Below are 20788 nucleotides of genomic sequence, written 5' to 3' on the forward strand. Positions count from 1 at the left end.
TCACCCAGTCTCCACACCTGTATCTGCAAACTCCCCTGGACTCTAGGGGTACCTAGGGATGTTAATAGTACCCGCCTCATCAGGTGGTAGTGAGGATGAGATGAGATAACGCTATAAAAATGCTCCAGACTTACTTTTGTTAAGTGCAGTACAGACGTTCGCTGTGGTCACAATATTATAACGGGCCCTGTGTGACTGCTCCCTGTCTGCCTCGCCACCTGAGCTCTTAACCCGTCCCGTTGCCTCCCCGCGTGTCCACCTCAGTGCTCTCGACTCTTCCAGCGCTCCCTTCCTCTTTCTTAGCTCCTGCCTTTTCTCATTAGTGGTCCCTGGCTAGGAGAGCTGCACTTCCTCTCCCGCCTCGTCCCCACCCTGCCTCACTCTGACCTCCCTCTCAGCTCTCAGATCTCAGCTCAGCGTCTCTTGCTCTGGAGAATTTCCTCGACCCTCCCAGTCTGGGCTGTGACCACTGCCGTGCACCCCGTGCCAGCATGCTGTCCTTCCCCATTGCAGTGACACTGACCACAGGGACAGGGCTTGTTCATTTGTCCCCCACGAGCCTATAATGAGGTCAGGTACTGTCATGCTGTCCAGCCTAGGGCTGTGATAATACAGTCTGAACGAATGCATGGGCCCACCCCATCATTCCAAGACCACCCCTCCCCCGGCACTCAAACCTACGTGTTCACAAACACACACTCGCTGTCACCCCGACGGAGTGGGTCTTTTCTGGGGACGCCCCTAAAGGTCTTGGAGACATGGAATGGCTACTGTAGCTGAAAGATGGAGACCGGGGCCTTAAGAAGGAGGGCCGCACAGCGCCGCACGGCAGGCGGGAGGCACCGACTGTGCTTTCACTGCATTGTAGGCCAGCTCCAAGGGCCTACAGGCCGCCTTGTTCAGCTTCCTTGTTTAGAAACGAGGAGTCCACATCCCAGAGGTGAGGCGACCAAGGTCACATGCAGGTGGATGCAGAGCCAGGAAGAGAAGCTGGGCCATCGCTCCCTGTGTAATTGCTTCCCGTCGCAGTGAAAGTTTAGCCGTGTCCTCAGTGAGGTCCTGGCCTCTGCCCAGCGGGCGTGAACAGAACAGTTTCCCCCAAGAGGCACATCGTGGTCCCGTGGCCCAGCCGTGCTGACGACCTCTGTAGGGGTGTTGGCTGATTCACAGCCGTGCTCGGAGTGGGGCTGTGAGGCTGCATTCATTACCCGTGGACCTGGTGCTCCTAGAGCAGTTAGAGGAATTGTCCAGGGCCCTCTGTGCAGCATGTGATTCTCGAGGGCCCGGGGCCAGGCGGGGGCTTGGAGCCGAGGGCGGAGTTTTATGTGCTCTGCCTGCTGACCTGTGCACGGCTGGCATGTTTTCCCCTGCTGTGTACAAGGATGCCCTAAGGAGGCCAGCTGCCTCCCGGATCTTGGTTTTTACGCGACAGCTGTATGTAGACCCTAAGTCTGTTCGAAGCCTTTTCACTGAGTTAGTCTAGGGAGCCAGAGCAGGTGAGGTAGTGGGCCATGAGTAGGCACGGCCTCTGTCCTGACCCTCCTTCCTCCCGAGATGTGGATAACTGCCCCGGACCTCCGTGTACTCTGCTGTAGACGTCGGAACCCCTTTGACTTAGAAGGCTGCCAGTCAGAAATGCAAAACTGTGTGCTTTCTTCTGGGCCACACAGGTTCACCCTCCTCTGTGGGCCGGGTCTCGGCTTCCTCCTGTGGTACCGAGCTCTCCACGTCCCAGCCCTGCCCATTGCCAGCCTCGTTCCTTACCACTCCCTGTCACCCACTCTGGGCCAGCCGCACCACTCTGCTTGTCATTCCGTGCATACGCTGTGGTCGGGACAGTGGGAGACGCAAGCCTAGCCTGTCGTGGTGGTGGCGTCTCCTCTCATTATTCCTCAGGTCTTGCCCTCCAGGTGGATGGCAGGGAAGGCGGGGTGAGCTTATGTTTTACTCACGAGGGTGCTTGTACAGGATTTGGATTTGTGAAAATCAAAATCAAGGCTGGTCAGGGTGAGACTGTTACACGTGCTCCCCAGGCATCCAGGGACTCCTGTGTGCACACCTCTTACCTCTGTCGGACCCGGCCTTAAGAAGGAACGGGCAGTTTTATTTTCCTGGCTCACCTTCTTAGTTCTCTGGGCTTCTTCAGGTTGCCCTCTGCTGGACGGTCCTGGGAACAGGGTCTGGGGCCTCTGCCTCTGAAGCGCATTTCACCGTTGCTACGGCCCACTGGGGTTGGGGAATGGAGACACCGATAGGCAGACGACAGGGTTTCTTTCCAGATGCCGCTCAGCTAGGCTCATTTCCTATTAATATAGAAGAAATCCTCGGTGAGGCTTAGCCTTTGGCAGGACACCTGGAGTGTTCTTGCTGACTTCTGTTTTTGGCATAAGAAGGGAGAAATCTAGCAGCATCTGAGATAGGCTGACTGCAGAAGCCTTTGCTAAAGCTCGAACTTGTAATGCAGCAGCCAGCAGCTCAGGGGAGTACTAGCTTCCCCTATTACTTCTTGTGTAGATCCCTGGCAAGTTGGGTGACTGACTCATCCCAGTTTGCCTGGGACTCCCTCAGTTTTAGCGTTCAGAGTCACATGGCCTGAGCACATCCTCAGTCCCGGGCAGGCTGGGATGGTTGGTCATGATCCAAGTTGATTAACTTCTTCAAGCCCTGATGTCCTCAGGAGAGATGATATTACCTGCGTCATAGGCTTGTTGAGGGGATGTCGTAGGATAGCACAGGCGGAGTGCTGAGCAGGTGTAGCGGTTCCCTAGGGCTGCTGTAACAAGTATCAGTACCAGAAACTAGATGGCCTAGAACAACAAAAATGTGTTGTCTCAAGCTCTGGAGGCCAAAAGCCTGAAAGCAAAGTGTCAGCAGGGTCGTACTCCCTCCAGACCTGTCGGAGAATCCTTCCTTGCTTCTTCCTAGCTTCTGGTAGTTTGCCGGCAATCTTTGGTGCTCCTTCACTTGTAGATGCCTCACTCCAGTCCTCCGTTTTCACGTGGCATTCTCCCTGTGTCTCTGTCTTGCCTCTGTGCATGTCTGTCTCTGCATTCAAACTTCCCCTTTTTATAAGGACACCCGTCATACTGGATTCGAGCCCGCCCTAATGACCTCAGTTTAACTTGATTACCTCTGTGAAGATCCTTTTTCCAGATAAGGTCACATCTGAGGTTCTAGGGGTTAGGACTTTAATATATCTTTTTGGAGGGGACAGGATTCAACCCATAACGGCAGGGTTAACTTTGACTATTATTGGTATTTGTATCATTATTGTTGCAATCATTGAGAACTCAAGAATATCTAAGGGACAGCTCCAGTATTCAAGAGGAGAAGGCAGGAGGCCCCCGTCATAAAGAGGAGCTGACTTGGTTGTTGGAATTCATACCTGCGAACCGTTTCAGCACAAAGGCTATAGGAACACCCCCTCTAACCTCTGGACTTTTGCACTGTGTGGTGTAGATGGAGCAGATGCGGAACGAGCTACTTCAGGAGCGAGCCGTGAAGCAAGACTTAGAGTGTGACAAGATTTCCCTGGAGAGACAGGTGAGGGCAGCTGGCCCCATGAACCGCCCCCCCCCCCGCCCCGCCATGGCTTTGGACTAGAGCCCCTTGGTTGAGCCTTCTTTGCACAGCACCCCCAAGAACTCTGCAGAGTAACTCACCTGAGAGGTACAGGTGTTTCTAAGGCCTTTTCCAGAGAGGTTATTCCCACAATATTAAGTGTGCTTGTGAGTTTAGCAGCTGGGGAGAGGTAGAATTGCAAGTGTTGTTTCTAGATCCTAAAGAGGGCTAAATTCGAATGAAAGGAGAATAATAAAGAACCAGTGTCCTCAGATGCAGGAGTTGCTAACAAACCTTACTTGAATCGCTATTTCTTTTACATGCCATTCATGTAAGTTCTTCACTGAATATGATGTATGATATTGCTGAAGGAGCCTATTTCTCCTGTCCCGCCCCAGTAGGTTTATTTATTTATTTATTTATTTTGGCCGTGCCGCACAGCACGTGGGATCTCAGTTCCCCGACCAGGGCTCAAACCCACACCCCCTGCAATGGAAGCGTAGAGTCTTAACCACTGGGCCTCCAGGGAAGTCCCCCGCCCCAATAGGTTTATAAAAGGCCAAGGTCAACCTCATTTGTCTGACATCCAGTAGCCTTAGGACATGCAAAGATTTCACTTAGGCGTATAAGCAATGTGATAGAATCTCTTCTTTTGGCTTGCCAGGACATGAGTGCAAAGCTTTTCCCGGGATACATCCCAAGGTCTCCTGGGGCCACACATCCTAAGGTGGAAAGCAGGCTTACCCCAGTCACCGACCAAACACTGCCCTGCCCTGTGCTCTGCTCTGCTCTGCACAGAGGGTGCGGTAGACACAGCCCCTCACGGCCTCCCTGTCTGATTCCAGAACAAGGACTTAAAGAGCCGGATTATCCACCTGGAAGGTTCCTACAGGTCCAGCAAAGAGGGGCTGGTGGTGCAGCTGGAGGCCAGGATCGCAGAGCTGGAGGACCGTCTGGAGAGCGAGGAGAGGTGAGCTGGGCCCAGCCGTGGTGCAGAGGCCCTGGTGGGCAGTGGGCATCACATTACAAAGTGCTTTCACACTTGTATCTCTTCCTATCCTCGAAAGCCTGTGAGGAAGGCAGAGCAAGTACAACCTTGCTGGAAAATTGTTTCCATTTTATAGATGAGAAAACTGAGACCCACCAAAGTAAATGACTTGAGGAAGGTAGCCTGGCAGAATATTGACGTAACAGGACTAAAACCTGGGACTCCCCACTGCTCAGTTCTTAGCTGCTCCTTTCCCCATGCCTTAAATAGGACAGGCTGCCTTGTAAGCTACTGAGTTTGAGCTGGAATAGAGGTAAGGTGGCTGTCTCTGCTCTGGGGGGGCCAGGTATATTCAAGCGGAGACTGAGTGGCCATCTGTCAGAGATGGGCATGTGGGTGGAAGGGACACAGGATCAGATGACTACATGTGATTCTCTACAGCTTGTTCTCAGACCACAGCCTGAGGGCCAGTACCGGGTTAAGCTTGACCAGCCTCAGTTCTTTTTTTTTATTTTATTTTTTTTAATTTTTATTTTTGGCTGCATTGGGTCTCTGCTGCTGCGTGCGGGCTTTCTCTAATTGCGGCGAGCGGGGGCCACTCGTCGCGGTGGCCTCTCTTGTTGCGGAGCAGGGGCTCTAGGCACACGGGCTTCAGCAGTTGTGGCACACAGGTTCAGTAGTCGTGGCTTGCGGGCTCTAGAGTGAGGGCTCAGTAGTTGTGGCTCATGGGCTCTAGAGTGTGGGCTCAGTAGTTGTGGCTCATGGCTCCAGAGCACGGGCTCAGTAGTTGTGGCTCGTGGGCTCAGTAGTTGTGGTGCATGGGCTTAGCTGCTCCATGGCATGTGAGATCCTCCCGGACCAGGGCTCGAACCCGCGTCGCCTGCCTTGGCAGGCGGATTCTTAACCACTGCGCCACCAGGGAGGTCCCCAGCTTCAGTTCTTACTCATGGCCCCTCACCTTCCTGGAAGCAGTGTGGGTGTGTGTGCATAGAGCACTTTACGTTATCCATTTTCAGTAAGACTTTTGGGACTGGGCCTTTTTGCTCCAGGGCAGCCTGGAGTAAACTCCAAATATTCACAGCCTGGCAGTCTATGACCCACTGCCTTACCAAGTAAAGCCCAGGACTGGGAGTACTCAGGGCAGGTCTGGCTCCGGCTCAGCCTCTCGCTGGCTCCGCAGCCTGGGGCAAAGTCCCTCCCCCTCTCAGAGCCCCTGTTTCCTCATCTGTCCAACGAGCAGCGCTGTCCTGCTGTACACTTGTGAGTCTCTCTGACCCTGCGTCCACCAGACAGCCCTGGGCTGGCCTCGCAGGTGGCTGGGATGAGACGGTCCTCTGTTCTGCTTCCCCCGCTCTTCCAGGGACCGGGCCAGCCTCCAGGTCAGCAACCGCCGGCTGGAGCGGAAGGTGAAAGAGCTAGTGATGCAGGTAGACGATGAGCACCTGTCGCTGACTGATCAGAAGGACCAGGTGCGGGACGCTCTGCGAGCACTTTTGAGATTTAATGTCTCGGGCTGGGGAAGCGAGAGGGAGGGGAGGCCTCGGCGGGCAGGCAAGGGGTGAAGTTGAGTGGACTGAGTCCGCCCTTTCCACTCCACCCCTTACGTCATGGAATGGGGCCTTTAGAGCCCACTTTAGTAGGGGATTTCGGCAAACTTCAGACCCTGAAGTTGGCTTTTAAAGAGTAGAATTTTCGGTCTTAGAGCCTCATCTCCACTTTCCCGTGAGGCTGGTTGCCCCCTTTGCCGTACCCTGGTTGCTGGGAGAGAAGGGGGCTGGACCACTGGCCTCTCTCGGCTGGGCTGGGCGACCCGCCGGCTCACGGCCTGCCTTCCCCCTGCAGCTGAGCTTGCGCTTGAAAGCAATGAAGCGACAGGTGGAGGAGGCTGAGGAGGAAATAGACAGACTGGAAAGTTCTAAGAAGAAGCTGCAGAGGGAGCTGGAGGAACAGATGGACGTGAATGAGCAGCTGCAGGGGCAGCTAAATTCCATGAAGAAGGACTTAAGGTGGGCAAGTGCGGCAACCCCCCCGGGGCCGTGATGGCCCTGACGTTGGAGGGGAGCCTGATGCTTTCAGAGCGCTCCCACTCCTTTGTCTCAAGCTGATCCCTTGTTGTCACCTTTGGGGTCATCCCACCCTAGGAGTGAGAGCGGCTGTATCCACTCCGGTCGCCCCACGTGATCAGTAGGGTGTCACATGTGTCATCCTCATACCATTGCCCTGGTGTCGGCCGGGCAGGTATCGTCCCTGTTGTCCTGAGGCTCAGAGCAGGTCAGACTAGCTCACACCACTGTGTAGGGACCAGCTCCTGGACCAGCCCTTAGGGACTCCTGGGTTAGGGAGAAATGAGGTAAAGTTGTGGCTTGTGTTCTCAGGAGGACGAGGATGTCCCAAACCTGGTCTCCGGAGAGAGCTGCTCTCTTGAGCTCCCCTGCCACGGCCCTAAGGATGGGGGATTAGGTGCGGGGTTGCTTTCCCTGCCTCAGGGTCACTACCTGGGGCATTGGAGTGAGGGGGTGAGTTTAAGTTCACACCCATTCGTGGAGCTGGGCCTTTCTTGGAGGCCGACTGTGACCTGGGGCTTTTTGCTGGCTGCCCAGGTAGTTCTCTTATAAATGCCCAGAAGACTGGAGCCTGTTGAGAATCCTGTAAACAGGGCATGTCTGTCGAGAACCCAGCCCCAGGCTGGCATTAGGGGGCACCAAAAAATCTCAATAATCAAGATGCAATATTAAAATAAAAATTAATGCAAACAGCCCATGGTGAACAAGATGATAAAATTTTAAATTAAGATAGGATTTATGGCAGCACCCTGCTGAGCCATGTTGGAGCTTGAGGCAGAAGGAAAAATCAGTGCTGTTGACCTTGCCCCAGCCCTGCCCAGCCCACCCTGTCAGCAGCAGCCTCCCGTGCTCTCAGGTGGGCAGTTTGCTCCCTGTTGCTGTAGGAACTGGCAGGTGCAGACGAGTTAAGTTCCTGTGCTTATATGCCACTCGCTGGGGTGGAGAGACAGGCGTCTAGAACCCCTTCGCCTCCAGATCGGAGGTGAGCCCCGGTCCAGGGCCAGGAAACATGCCACCTGTTGTTTTGCAGACTTAAGAAGCTGCCAAGCAAAGTGCTGGATGACGTGGACGGCGACGACGACGACGACGACCTCAGCACGGATGGGGGGAGCCTCTGTGAGGCGCCGCTGAGCTACACCTTTGCCAAGGACAGCACCGCCGCCAGCCAGATCTGAGCCCACTTCCAGGGGCCTGCAGCCGCCCGCAGCGTGAGGAGAGGAAGGGAGCGCCATCACCTCCTCTTCGCGGACCAGATAATTCCTCCCTGTGACGTCATGTCCTCCTAGGATCTCTATGGCAGCACAGCTCTGGTAGCTTAGACAGCAGCTGTTGCAGGGTATGCGTTGAGACGCCTGCAGCCGCTTGGCAGGATGGAGCCTCCGTTCTGCACAGCTGTCTGCAGCACCCTCTGCATGGCTGCTCCTCTCTGCCCTCCGCCCCCCCCGTCAAGAAAAGGGGTCCAAATGCTAGTTACTAGTTAGTAGCCATTGTGAAGGGGAGGGGAGGATGTGTAGGCTGTGCATATTTTAAATCAGACCTTCTCACAGACTGCTGCTCTTCCATTTTGGAATGTTGCAGAGGCTTCGTGGGGTGGCTTGTTTGTAAAGTTCACACATCTCTATTGAGTATTATTTTTAAAAATACAAAGCTACTAGATTTTTAAGTATAACTGAGCCAGAGGCAAGAGGGAGAAAGTAAAGACCACTCTGGGCATCAGATTTGGAAAAAGGAATTGTTGTGGTGATAAGGGAGAGTTAAGCCTAAGAAGAGAAGTTCAGGTGGTCTTGGTAAAGAACTTGTTGACGGAGGGAGGGAAAGTCAGAGGTCACTTGTATCCGTGGTCCTTGGTTGCTTATTTTATGTAGAATTTTGTTAAAATGTTTGAACCATGCTGAGACCAATACCAGTCACCAGCTGCCGTTTCTTTTGCACAGGTGGAGTGGGCAGACATGTACGTATGGTTTTTGACAAATGATGCTGGTTTCGGGGGCCAGGGGTGGAGCCCTCCTGTCGTGTCTTTTTGGTCCTTTCCTCCCGCCTCCAAACTACACTCTCTCCGTCCCTGGACGGGGTGGTTGCCAGGTGGGGACCGCGAGGGTTTGGGAGCAAGGTTCGTGGACTTAGGCTTGAGGAAGAGGCAGGTGATGTGTGCAGTAAGGTCACGGGGACGGGAAGAAGGGAGAGGAGATAAGCAGGCGTGTGTGAGCGTGGGTAGGAAGGAGGAGGTGGAAGAGGAAGAAGTTCTTGAAAGCTGCGGGGATGTGTAGGCAAGAGGCAGATTGAACAGGATCTCAGGTTTATGTCAGGAAAGGGAGGAAGGAAGCAGCAGTCAGACAGAGGCATTTCTGTGCAAACTGGAAGAATCCTGACTTCTGGGACAGAGGGACAGCGGCCGGCACCAGGCAGGAGGTAACTGGGGCTGGGTGAGGTCTGGGCAAGGCCATGTTGTTGGGATGGAATTTCAGGGAGGCACTGGGAGGATGCTGGGTATCCCGGCACTTCCTCTTGGCCTCTCTGGTGTCCCCTCCACTGTGATGGTCCCTAGGCACGCACAGAGGCCAGGTCCAATCGCAGCTGGTCAGGGCCGTGGCCAGGGAGGGAACCCTTCAAGTTGTGTGCATGTGATTGAGTGTTCAGCTGCCTCGCAGTGTCCCCACATATCCTGGTAGGTAAGAGGCCTGTGACCCCAGCGCTCCATGACAGTTGCCACAGGGAGCAGGGAATCTCAGTGCCCTACCTACGCCAGGTCACAGAGCGCACCCAGCAGGATTCAGAGTGATCAGCCCCATCTATGGGTAGGTGTCGTCGCCCCCCGCCACCATGGGTGAAGCCCCCAGAGCAGAAGAGCCAACCCCTCTTCTACCTCTGCTGGGTGGAGTGCTTCTTGCCTCTGCTTACCTATTTGGAGTATGGAGAGATTCCTCCCTTTAGCCGTTCATTCATTTAGCATGTATTTATTGGACATCCATGATATCCCAGTCTTTGGCACTGGGGACACAGCAGTAAATAAAGTAGATCAAAATCCCTCCCTTCCTGGAGCACTGTCAGGGGAGAGGGGGTGATCAACAACAGTCACACCAATGAACACAGAGGCTGAGCCCCTTCAGACCTAGCCCCGGAGCCCCTCTGTCCTCTTGGGGAGGCAGCAAGCCTGTGATTGGCTGGCTGGCTCATTGGAACCCACAGGGGTTCTTCGACTCTCATATGCTGTTGAGTTCCCCGCTGCTTCCACCGCCATTAGGTATTTGCCAAGAAGCCTGCCCAGCAATGCTTTCGCCTGCTCATCACTACAGATTAGAGATGGGAAAAGTTGGGGGCCCAAGAACTTTGGGAGCGAGTCAGCATCTGTCTTGGTTTGTGAGAAAGTTTCTGCCTCTCATTCTGGCCAACTCCTTCTGGTAGCCATGAGGCAGGCTGCAAGAAACAAACTGCCTGTGAAAAGAGAACAGAGCTCACCATTCGGAAGATCTGCATCTTTACCCTAAAATTGGGACGTTAAAAATGTCAACAAATGCGCCCTCCTGCGCCGTAATGGGGCTGGCGGTGAACTGGATGCATGCGGTGCACCAGGATGGGAGGAACACGAGCCTGGGAGCTGAGAGGAGAGATGTTTTCAAGTCCCAGCTCATCTTACCGTGGTGACCTTGACAGGGGTGACCTTGAGAGGCCTGCACTCAGAGCGGCAGATGACGCGGAATGATTGAGGACCAGGGCTCAAGGTCCTTGCCAGCTCTGACACGCTGTCATTCTTTGATTTTATTATGTACACATATATATTTTTTTCTGTTTGTCGCTTTAAGAACTAACCCTACTCGAGAGTATTTTCTTTAGCTAGTTTAAAAAGAAAAAAAAGTATTTAATAAACAAGTATGTGGCCAAATGCAGTGCTGAAGAGACAATCATCATATAGCTTTATGATTTTTTTTTCCTGCCTCTGAGTGTCATCTGGCAATGCCGATTAGTCTTATTTTGTTGGGTTTCTGCTTTCGGGTATGGTTTGATTGCCTAGGTTTGTCACCGGGAGGAGACATTCTTAGGCAGCTACCTCCATGTAAGTGAACTCCTGGAGAAAGCAAGTTTGCCTTTCAATAAATGGTATCACCCAGCAGGAATCTTGACTCCCGTTATTTCGACTCCCTTGTTTTCTCCAGAGCTTGGCTCCGTGTCTGCCAAGAAACAGCCCAGGTGAATGGCTGGAAGCTACCCAAGGTAGGGGAACTTGGGGCGTTCCAGGCTGGGATCCGTGTCTGAAATAGAAGGGTGGGGAGGGGGTGAGTGGGGCGCACTGAGAGGATTAATGCCCCTGGATGGTTGTGATGTTCTGAGAAATCCAGACTGCCCATTTCCAGAAAATGGCAAAAGGGGAAGTGTGTTGATAACTGAGAATAAACAGGCACCCCCTGTTTTCTCCTTGTTCCAAAACTGAAATGGGTTCTCCTGCAATCACAGTTAGCGCATAATCTCACTTGATCTGCAGCAGGTAACAGCAGGTACCCTGGTCCATTTTATATGAAACAGGAGTCACTTCCACGTGGAAGGGACCTACACTGTTCATGGTCTTCAGTGCCATTCTCTGCCCTGTCCTCTGGAGGCCGATCCCTAAAGGCCCTGGGTTCCCCCCATGACCGATGACGACTCTGGTCGGGGTCAGCTTGTGGGAGCAGGTGGAGGTCAGCATTTTTCTGTTGTCACCCCTCTTTTGTGCAGCGTTTCCAGCGGTGACGCAGCCGGACAGGACTGCACAGGACGCACAGGACTTGGGCGACCATACCTCCTCCTTGTGTCTCTGGTTCTAAAGGTGGTCAGGGCGGCCTGCTGCTCTTCCTCTGCGCCCCTCGGCAACCCTGGTGGGTTCCCCCCGACACTGCCGCCCTCCAGGGCATTTCTTCATTAAACCCTTTCGGCCGCCGCAGGTGGCTGCTGCTTCCTGCCCGTACCTCTGACCACTGCCCCTTCAACGCCCCCAGTGATGTAAACATCTGGCCCATCCAGCTATCCTGCAGCCCTTGACTCCCTTTATTCTGACTAAACAGAGCATCTCAAATGTAGATGAGATTTTCTAAGTTTAATAAGTCCTCAAAGTCTTTGCATAAATTGTTTGCTTTTTTTTTTTTTTAAAAGAAAGGTCTGGATTTTTGGGGTGTAATTTTATCATTTGTAAGTAAAAGACACCCTTTTGGTCCTAGTTGCTTTTGAAACTGTATTAAAGCCTCTTTGGCCCCTGGGCCAGGGTCTTTGTGGTGAGCATAAGAGATCCTGAGGGGTTACCTGTCCCCTGCACCCGTGGGAGGGAAAGTGACTCAGGAGCTCAGAGCCAAAGGGAAAAAAAGTCCTTCCAGGCCGGCAGCTAGCTCCTTCCCCCACATTCTCGACATTCTTCCTTCTTTGAACTTGTGGATGGTTTCAGCAATCCTGTCTTTGTAGAAAGATAGTCATCAGTCAGAAAGTTTTCTGTTCTCAACTTTCAAATGACAGGAGAAAATGACTCGACAGCAAGTTCCTATCGGCAGCTGAACAGCCTCAAATCCAGCAATTCCAGGCTTTGTGGAGGGATCAGCAGGACTTGGTCCTGCTCTCAGAACTGCACTGAAAGTCATCGTGGATGTTCACGTGTATGACCTGAGACCCAGCCTGTCTCCATCTGCAGAGCAAGATATGAGTGTGTGCCCCGTGCCGGGTTTGGTGAAGCTGGAAAGGGTGCAGTGCCCTTCCAAGAGACATTCAACAGTGACACCTATTCTGTGGCGGGAGCTTTGCAAGTTTCCTACCGCGAGGAATCTCACTTGGTCTCACAACAGTTGTCAACAACGCCCTGGGGGTGGGGCACGTGATTCCAGAGATCTTCTGGGTAAACAAAATTAAACAGTTTTACAAGAAAGGCAGAAATGTTGGCAGGTAAGGAATCTGCGGCTTGGGTAGGCTGGGCATTTTCCCATAGGTCACATGTGGAGTAAGTAGCCAGCCCAAGAGCCTAACCTGCCAGCACGGGCCAGGTGCTGTTGCAGATACAAGGTTTAAGGCCCTGCCTGGGACCTTTATAAGCTTACATTGTGATTACAAAAATGATTATCAAGCTAAGTGGAAATTAGATACAAATATTAAGTCCTTCGTATATTTATGGCACACCAAATTTGTCTGCCCTTGGGCTTTGCTAGCCCTCTGTCTATATAGCCAGTGCCACTGGTTTCCCCTGGTTTTCCACGTACAATTCAATAGCTAAGTGTGTTGAGCACTTACTGCTGTATATTGGGCATTGTTGTAAACCCTCACTTGTATCTACTCACTTGATTCCTCTGACCACCCTCTGAGCAGCTGCTCGTGACAGGCGGAGGGAGTTACTAACCTTCCCCAGGGCACATGGCAGCCCATGGAAGAGCCAGGACTGGAGTCTGGGTCTGCGTCTGGAGTTCACACTCGGAGCTGAGGAGCTCTGCTGCCTCCCACCACACCCACTGCCCTGGAGGACGACGGTCTTCCATTCGATCCTGTGTTAGGGCCTCCCAAGTCCTCCTGGTTCTTCGTCCTTCAGCTCTCCCCTTCATTTGTGAGCGTCTGTGCAACCCAACAGCCTGCTGCTTGCCTCCACTCTGAGTGCTTTAATCAAAGGCACAGAGAAATCAAAGTTAACTTCTGAAGCCACAGACTTGAACTGCAAGGAGGTGCTGAGAGTTGCCAAGGTTTAGAAGGTATTGGGAGTGGTCATTCTGTGCTAGCTGAGACTGTGAGGGAATGGAAACTGCATAACCAGAGGAAGCAGGGCAATAAAGAGAAGGGAAACTGAAAAGAGAAGCAGAGACACTGATAGAAAGAGTGGTTGAGTTTTAGAGCTTTCTTGTTTTCTGACAACTCTCAGTTGATCCGTGAGTATCCTTTGAAATGTTTTCTTGAGTTAACTTGAGTAGATCTCTAGTCTTTTCAAGCATATAGGTATTTTGGGGGCCATATTATGAATTACTTTCGATGCTGGGGCAACACGTTTTTAATTCTGTAGGCCAGGGGTACCTGGTAACTATTTCTGAGATGGAGAATAGTGTCATTAGAAGTGTGTTAAATGAAGATTAATCTAGAAGGAGTATGTAGGAGAGATGGAGAACCGTTGGCTACTGTGATCTTTGGATCTCTCGTTTTGCCATTGATGCCCCCTTGGTGCTGTGCTAACCTGACTTATCTGGGCCTGATCTCGTGGGGTGATCTTCGGGCCACCCCACCATCTCCCTGTGTGGAAGGTGGACTTGGGCGACATCAGCAAGTCCCTGGGTTTGGGTGAGTCTCAGGGAACATTTACCTTCCCAACCCCCAGGAGACTTTGGGATGAGAACCTTCTTCTGGAATGGTATGTAACCATAATAATCTTCTTGTGTAATGCACCTTTCATATTAGGCTTACACTTAAAACTGCACTTGGAATCTGAAATCAGTAAGTTGTCCTCAGTGGGACACCATTGACTGTGGTCACTAATAAAAGCCCTCACCCCAGAGTAGCTCGTTCAAGAGTAGGGCGTGGTCGGGCTGCAGTCTGGAGACCCTGGACAGCAGTGGGCTGCCTTGTGGAGGTGGCACGTGTTTCTGCTAAGCTGGGTGGGCCTGGGCTCTGGAGCCCTGCCAGTGGGCACGGTCTGACCTTTGTGCAGGGAGGGAGAAGTTCTGTGGGGCAGAGCCAGCTTCAGGCCTGAGAGCTGTGTGCAGGTCATCTTGAAGGAAGGGGACCCCTCTGCCCAGCCAAGGCCCAGGAGTGGAAGGACTCAGCTGTGAAAGCTGGCTCCCCGCCTCCTTAACTTGGGGTGTCAGTTAGGGTGGGGCTTATGTATGCCGGATGGGAGAGGTGATAGGTACCTGCCTCGCCATCCACGTACCAAACGGAGGGCATTCCTTCTGAGCCCTACCCAGGGACTGCACGAAGACCAGTAAGTTTTGCCCTGTGGATGGACCTTATCTGGGGGCAGTGGGAATGATTCTTAACATCCAAGATCCCTCAGCAGGGTAGCAGCTGCACTTGGGCAGACTCCTGTGGGCCAGGGATCTTTATCTGATTTCATCTGCATCCTGCAAGGTAGGTAGTGTTACCTCCTTTCACACGTTAGGGAACATGTACAGAACGAGACGTCATTTGTCTTAAGTCACCAGCTAGTCAACAGTGGGGCTGGGATGAAGTCCCCTGTCTGCTGCTCTACAGTCAGTTTCCCCATACCTTGGCCCTTCTCCCTCGCTGCCCCTCTAGAACAGCTCCCACTGACCCCCTCAGCTGAGGACAGTTAGGCGCAAGGGCTGGGAGGTTCGTCAGCGGTCACGGGGCCTGGCCTCTGGGTCACAAGTTTGCACTTGGACTCTGAGGCCTGCCAGGAGGGACGGCAGCCAGCTCCACCCCGCTCCTCTCTGCAAGCCCCCTCCCGCCGGCTGCAGGCCGCCAGCCTAGCTAACCTCGTTCCAACTGCCTCTGGCCTCTGGCCCTTCCAGGACAGGCTTGTTTCCTGGAAAGGACTCGGAGAGTAAGATAAACCAGGTGTCTCTAGTTAAATGCCCTCCTGCCTTTGAAAGGGCCAGGCTGGTAAGCCTTCCAGTCCAGCTCCTTGATTTGCCTGGTCCATCTCTGGGATTGGCCGCCTGGCCTTTCATCAGGTGCCAGTCGTTCCCGGCCTGTCACTGGGAGTGAGTATGGCGTTCTTTGGAGACGGGCACAGTGCTCCCTACAAAGCTAGACAAGGAGACAGGATCTGAAAAAGATGGGTGACAGGGTCCCTCCAGGGCTCCTGGCACCTCCAGAAGGAGACAGTCCGTGTCCCTGTCCACTCTCCCTGGGCAGATGTATCCTGGCGTTTAGATAACGAAGAACTAGAAAACAGAACAGGCCTCCCCTCGACTTGCCTGCCGGCTTCTCCTGTGACCCAGGTATTGTTCCTGATTCACACATGGCTTCCTAAACCAGCTTCATTTTCTGAAACAATTCACTCTACTACCACCTGCCTTTCATGGAAATTAAAAACAAAATTTTTTTTTGCTCTGTGTCATTGCTGCTGGATTCTAAAATCCTTCCAGTCTAGGCCCCATGGAAAGGTTAGGTGTGCCCAGTATAACCAGGTTAGTCCACCCCTGTGATGGGCAGAGGCGTGCAGGCAGGAAGCATCGAGCTCTCCCTCCTGGTCATCACATGGTCAGCACGTGGGAGGACTGCCACTGTATGTCCAGAGCTGCTTCCCAGATGTTAAGAGGCCAGGTGTGGAGTTAGTCCCTGTGACTTTACTACCAACCTCAGCAACAAAGATATTTAGGGAGCATCAAATATGGGGAAGACAGAAATAGGCAAGATAATGCAGCGTGGCACTGGGTCTTAGAATTTCCATTTGAAGACTTTGGTTCATTTTGTTGAGAAATTTGTGTTCCCACCACCAAGAATTAATAGTGGTTCATATTTGGTCATATCTGCTTCACATTTTTAAATAAGAGAAAGAAAACTTTCCCCCTTTGTCTCTCATTCCCTGCCTCATTCCCTTTTCTCCTTCCCAAAGGCAACCACTATTCAGAGGATCCGCCAGTTTGTTGCATTAGCATCTGGGATAAATGAATGAATGGAGGTGAGACTATAAGAGAATTGTTTTAAATACTCTACGGGAAGTCAGGACCTTAATAGCTGCACTGGGGAGGGATGAGACCCCACAAGGGGGACATAATTGCCTAATGGTTTGAAGACTAAGCTGTTTCTAAAGGTGAACCCAGACAGAGGCAGAGCCTTGGCTAGGCTGAGTTGGGATGTCCAGGCTTGGGTGTCCTGAGCTTACCTTCCCTCCACGGTGGAGAAGAGACCTCATGCTACCACAGAGATATTCTTTCCCCTTCCTTACCCAGCATACTGCTGCCTTTTGTCCCTCAAATATGCTGAACAAATATTGAATAGTATTGATCTGAGGGAACACCTAGTTCTTTGCCTGTTTGGGAAGGGGCATTTTGAGTTGCCTGTGGTGCTCGCATATCTAATTCCAGGCTCACAAAGACCAGGGTCTCACTGGCTTCCTCCCTTGGAGAACAAAGAGCACAGCATCCTCCGTCATCCCTGGGAACACCCAGCTCTGGCCTGGAATTGCCGTTGTTCCTTGGCTGCTGCCTTTATGGACCCTTGTGCTTGCAACCTGGATGGTCACATGGGTGAGGAGGGATGCTATGCACCTCATTCAGGGCCAGCTGGGTGCTAGTGGCCATGTTTGTTTAGCCATGTTCTATTTGGACCCTTGATGATCAAAATGTGAACATCATTTGGTAAACTTTCCTTTTTTTTTTTTTCTTCTCCGTTTTGGATTTTATTTTAAAAGAGTTCAGTGACATGGATCTTATTTCATGAGATGCAGTAAGGTACAAGTCATGGAAATTTTAAAGTTTGGGTAAACTTTCCTTTTAACTTCAACATTCCAGGAGCTGGAATCCTTACACACCAGGAGTAGCTCTTTGAACGTTTGTCAATAGAGGCGTGCCTTATGGTGTTTGTTCTTTCTTACGTATACATTTCTTAGCCAGAAGTTTCTAAAAATAGGATCATACCTCAGTTTGCCAAGAGGCCTCACCCATGCTCCTGCTTGGCAGGTAGAGGGATTGAAAGATGTCCCTTCTTTCTTTACATATTTATTTTTCCATATAAAATAGAGCAACCGTATTAACAAAAAATTGGAAAATAACCCCGCCAGCCTAATGCAGCCATCCTGAGCATTTTAGCACATTTCCTTCCAGTCTTTTTCCAATGCATTTTTTTTATACTTTAAAAAAAATTTATTCTATTTATTTTTGGCTGCATTGGGTCTTCATTGCTACGTGCGGGCTTTCTCTAGTTGCGGTGAGCAGGGGCTACTCTTCATTGCAATGCGTGGGCTTCTCATTGTGGTGGCTTCTCTTGTTGTGGAGCACGGGCTCTAGGCACGCAGGCTTCAGTAGTTGTGGCACGTGGGCTCGGTAGTTGTGGTTCAAGGGCTCTAGAGGACAGGCTCAGTAGTTGTGGCGCACGGGCTTAGTTGCTCCGTGGCATGTGAGATCTTCCCAGACCAGGGCTCAAACCCGTGTACCCTGCATTAGCAGGAGGATTCTTAACCACTGCGCCACCAGGGAAGCCCCCTATGCATTTTTTGTTTTGAACATTAGGGTACGTGTATCTTCTTTTTTTTAAAAAAAAAAAACATTTATTTATTTGGTTGCACCGGCTCTTAGTTGCAGCAGGCAGCCTCCTTAGTTGCGGCATGTTTGCTCCTTAGTTGCAGCCAGTGGGCTCCTTAGTTGTGGCAGGTGGGCTCCTTAGTTGTGGCATGTGCACTCTTAGTTGCGGCATGTGGGGTCTACTTCCCTGACCAGGGATCGAACCCGGGCTCCCTGCATTGGGAGCACGAAGTTTTACCCACTAGACCACCAGGGAAGTCCCTCCTATGCTTTTGTTTAAGCATAACTATACCCACAGTATTGATGTGAGTTTATATATGCTTTGCTGTCACTTAACATTAGAATAAGCATGTTTTCTGATAATAGATAACCTTTATCTCTTTAAAAATGCTGCATAACGACGAATTGCATGAATCGCATCAGTTAATTACCATCCCTATATTATTGGATGTCTAGGATCCTAAATTTTGCCTTCCTACAGTGAATATTTTCTATCTGTAGTTTTTTCCGTATTCAAATTATTTGCTTTGGCTAGATAACGAGAACTGGAATTACTGGGGTATCAAGTGAAAAAGAAATCTTTACGTCTCTGTAAATGTTGCCAAAGTGCTTTTCAGAAGGGTTTACCAATTTGCATAGACACCAACAATATACAGATGTGGCCGTCCCTCCGGGTCCCCCACCCCTCACTTTTGCTAATTAACCTCTCTAAGTAATAGAATAACTTCTTTCATCAGGTTAGTCTCCTTTTGTATTGTCAATGGGTTTATTTTATAAGATGTCCTTCTGTGACTTGTCTATTCTTATCCTTTTAATTGTTATCTATTAATTGTTTTTTAAGTGGCAGATTATAAAAATGAAAACAGTATAATAGAGTAAAACCGTGAAAAATAAGTAAAAAATAAGTAAAACAGTAAAAAAGAAGTCCTCCATCCTTAACCCCAATCTCTCCACTCTCTACCCAGAGGCAAACACTCCTTCTTGTTTATTTCTTTCAAGTCAGCTTTTCAATGTTTCATCCAGAATTTATGTGTGTCCCACTGGACACATTCACAGAAAATTAAATGAAAGCAACTTGAGGGTATTTATAAAAGGTGATGAGGAGAGTGTGAGCCCTGGGAACACCCCTGCCCCAGGCTGACTCTTTTCCCCCAGGAAAGGAGACCTGCCTCTGGACTGCTCACCCAAGGGTTACATCCAGGATGTGGAACTCATGGGTCAGTGAGGTGATCCTGAAAGAAGGCTGCCCACAAAGTTGGGGTTTTTTTCAGTGACTCTAGTGTCAGATACATGAGGGAGCTTCAACATAAGAGGCCAAGGTCTGTCTGAAGAGGCCTAGGCATTCCACAGGGAGCCAGGCACCCGGATCCCTATGCCCGTACACTCCTAGGACTCTACACGCTCAAGCCCCAGGCCACGGCTGTGTCAGCCCCAGACTACTGCGTGGACTGTCCTTTCCCATTTGCCCACTCAGGCCTCACTATCTCTTCTTCTCTATTTTGGCGATCATCTTCTGCTTCTTACACATTTTTCTCTGAGGATCCTTGATTCCTTACTCTCTGAGTGCCCCCCGGCTTTCAGGTCCTCTTTCAAGGGCACTCTCTGCCCCAGCTCATGTCAGGCCCACTGGGTGTCTCTCCTCCAGCAAGTCCGCATGGTCAAAACCATAAATATAGGAACTTATTGGGGAGGGCAGCGAGGATGGAGACCATTGGGCAAGTGGCCCAGGAGGAGAGAAATTACAGGGTCAACACCATCTTCCTAAGATGGCAACAGGAGATTTGAACCAAAGGCTCAGGGTCTGCTGGAGGCTGCGTTCCCAATCAGGTATTAGTGGCGGCTGCTGCAGTGTAGTTTTCTCAGGGCTCCTGGGTTCTCAGGTGGGCTCCTTAAGGGGCTAAGAGGCTGATGGGATGGAAGGCTTCACGGGGCTACCTGCTGGGAGTCCCAGCATGACCACTGTGGTGGCCAGCAGGGGGCGTTGGTGGCAACTTCTGGCTATGATGTGGTAGATTAGTGGGTGCTGGGTATCCATGGCCCTGCCCACTAGTGGTGGAGTCTCAAAGAGGACTTTGGACAACAGCAAGGTTAGTCTTCCCAGCCTCGTCCAGGTCACCTGGTCAACTGGGGCTCCACAGTTACCTTTATGTCACAATGTTTGCATCGTACTGATTTGAATTCCAGCATTTCTTGTGAGCTACTATTTTGTGAGGGGCCAAAGTTTTTCACTTGCACCTTTCAAAGAGCGTTTGCCGGGCTTCTCTGGTGGCGCAGTGGTCGAGAGTCCGCCTGCCGATGCAGGGGACACGGGTTTGTGCCCCGGTCCGGGAAGATCCCACATGCCGCGGAGCGGCTGGGCCCGTGAGCCATGGCCGCTGAGCCTGCACGTCCGGAGCCTGTGGTCCGCAACGGGAGAGGCCACAACAGTGAAAGGACCGCGTACTGCAAAAAAAAAAAAAAAAAAAGCGTTTGCCGTACACCTACTGTGCACTGGTCAACGATAAGATAAGTAGGGCTCAGTGCCTGGACTTAAAGGAATAAAAAATGTCCACTAAGAATTAAAAAGCAGTAGGGTCTAAAGCACTAAAAAAGAGGTATAGATGAAGTGCGTTGGTGGTTCATGATGGGACAGGTCCTTACTGGCTGGGCTAATTAGGGAAGGCTTCATGGAGGAAATGGCGTCTGAGAGGGCGTTAAAAATGGGTGCAATATTTTAGGGCATTTTAAAATAAGATTTTAATCTTACAGATGGACGTGTCTTTAGTGGAAAGAACAAAGTAAACACTTGGATGCAGGCAAGATTCAGAGAATCAGTCAGTTCATTAGAATCTAGGATAAATGAAGTGGAGAGTGATTGGAGGTGAGGCTGGAAAAGAGGTTTGGGACCATATTTTTGGAGGACTTCGAATGCCACTCCCAGAAATAGGAAAGCAGTGGATGTTTATAATCAGATTTTGGACAAAGAACAGAGGAGTTGGGTTTTATGCCTCCTTGTCCTTTCTGAGAAGGAGATGAATAATTTTTTTAAAGTGGCTGGTGAACTTTGT

At 51.3% G+C, this 20788-nt stretch overlaps 2 protein-coding genes across 10 annotated transcripts in view; both read left to right on the forward strand.

Annotated features, from left to right (window-relative positions):
• CGNL1 (cingulin like 1) overlaps positions 1-10715 on the forward strand; it is a 154132-nt gene extending 143417 nt beyond the window's left edge. For all 3 annotated transcript variants that reach the window (XM_029239141.1, XM_029239138.1, XM_029239137.1), the window contains exons 15-19: positions 3460-3543; positions 4407-4531; positions 5910-6018; positions 6392-6555; positions 7643-10715. In XM_029239141.1, coding sequence (XP_029094974.1) covers positions 3460-3543; positions 4407-4531; positions 5910-6018; positions 6392-6555; positions 7643-7787 — 627 coding nt within the window. In that variant the 3' untranslated portion in view covers positions 7788-10715. The remainder of the gene's footprint in view (positions 1-3459; positions 3544-4406; positions 4532-5909; positions 6019-6391; positions 6556-7642) is intronic.
• A 192-nt stretch (positions 10716-10907) lies between these two features.
• The window catches only part of LOC114904818 (myocardial zonula adherens protein), a 136925-nt gene continuing 127044 nt past the window's right edge, over positions 10908-20788 (forward strand). For 4 of the 7 annotated variants that reach the window (XR_003796037.1, XM_029239151.1, XM_029239142.1 and 1 more), the window contains exon 1: positions 10908-16180. The gene's annotated coding sequence lies outside the window, so the exon portion shown is untranslated. The remainder of the gene's footprint in view (positions 16181-20788) is intronic. The other 3 variants (XM_029239152.1, XM_029239153.1, XM_029239154.1) reach the window with 1 other exon arrangement.

This window comes from Monodon monoceros, unplaced genomic scaffold (assembly GCF_005190385.1).
Source record: "Monodon monoceros isolate NGI ecotype Baffin Bay Population unplaced genomic scaffold, NGI_Narwhal_1 Super_Scaffold_21, whole genome shotgun sequence".
Lineage (NCBI taxonomy): Eukaryota > Metazoa > Chordata > Mammalia > Artiodactyla > Monodontidae > Monodon > Monodon monoceros.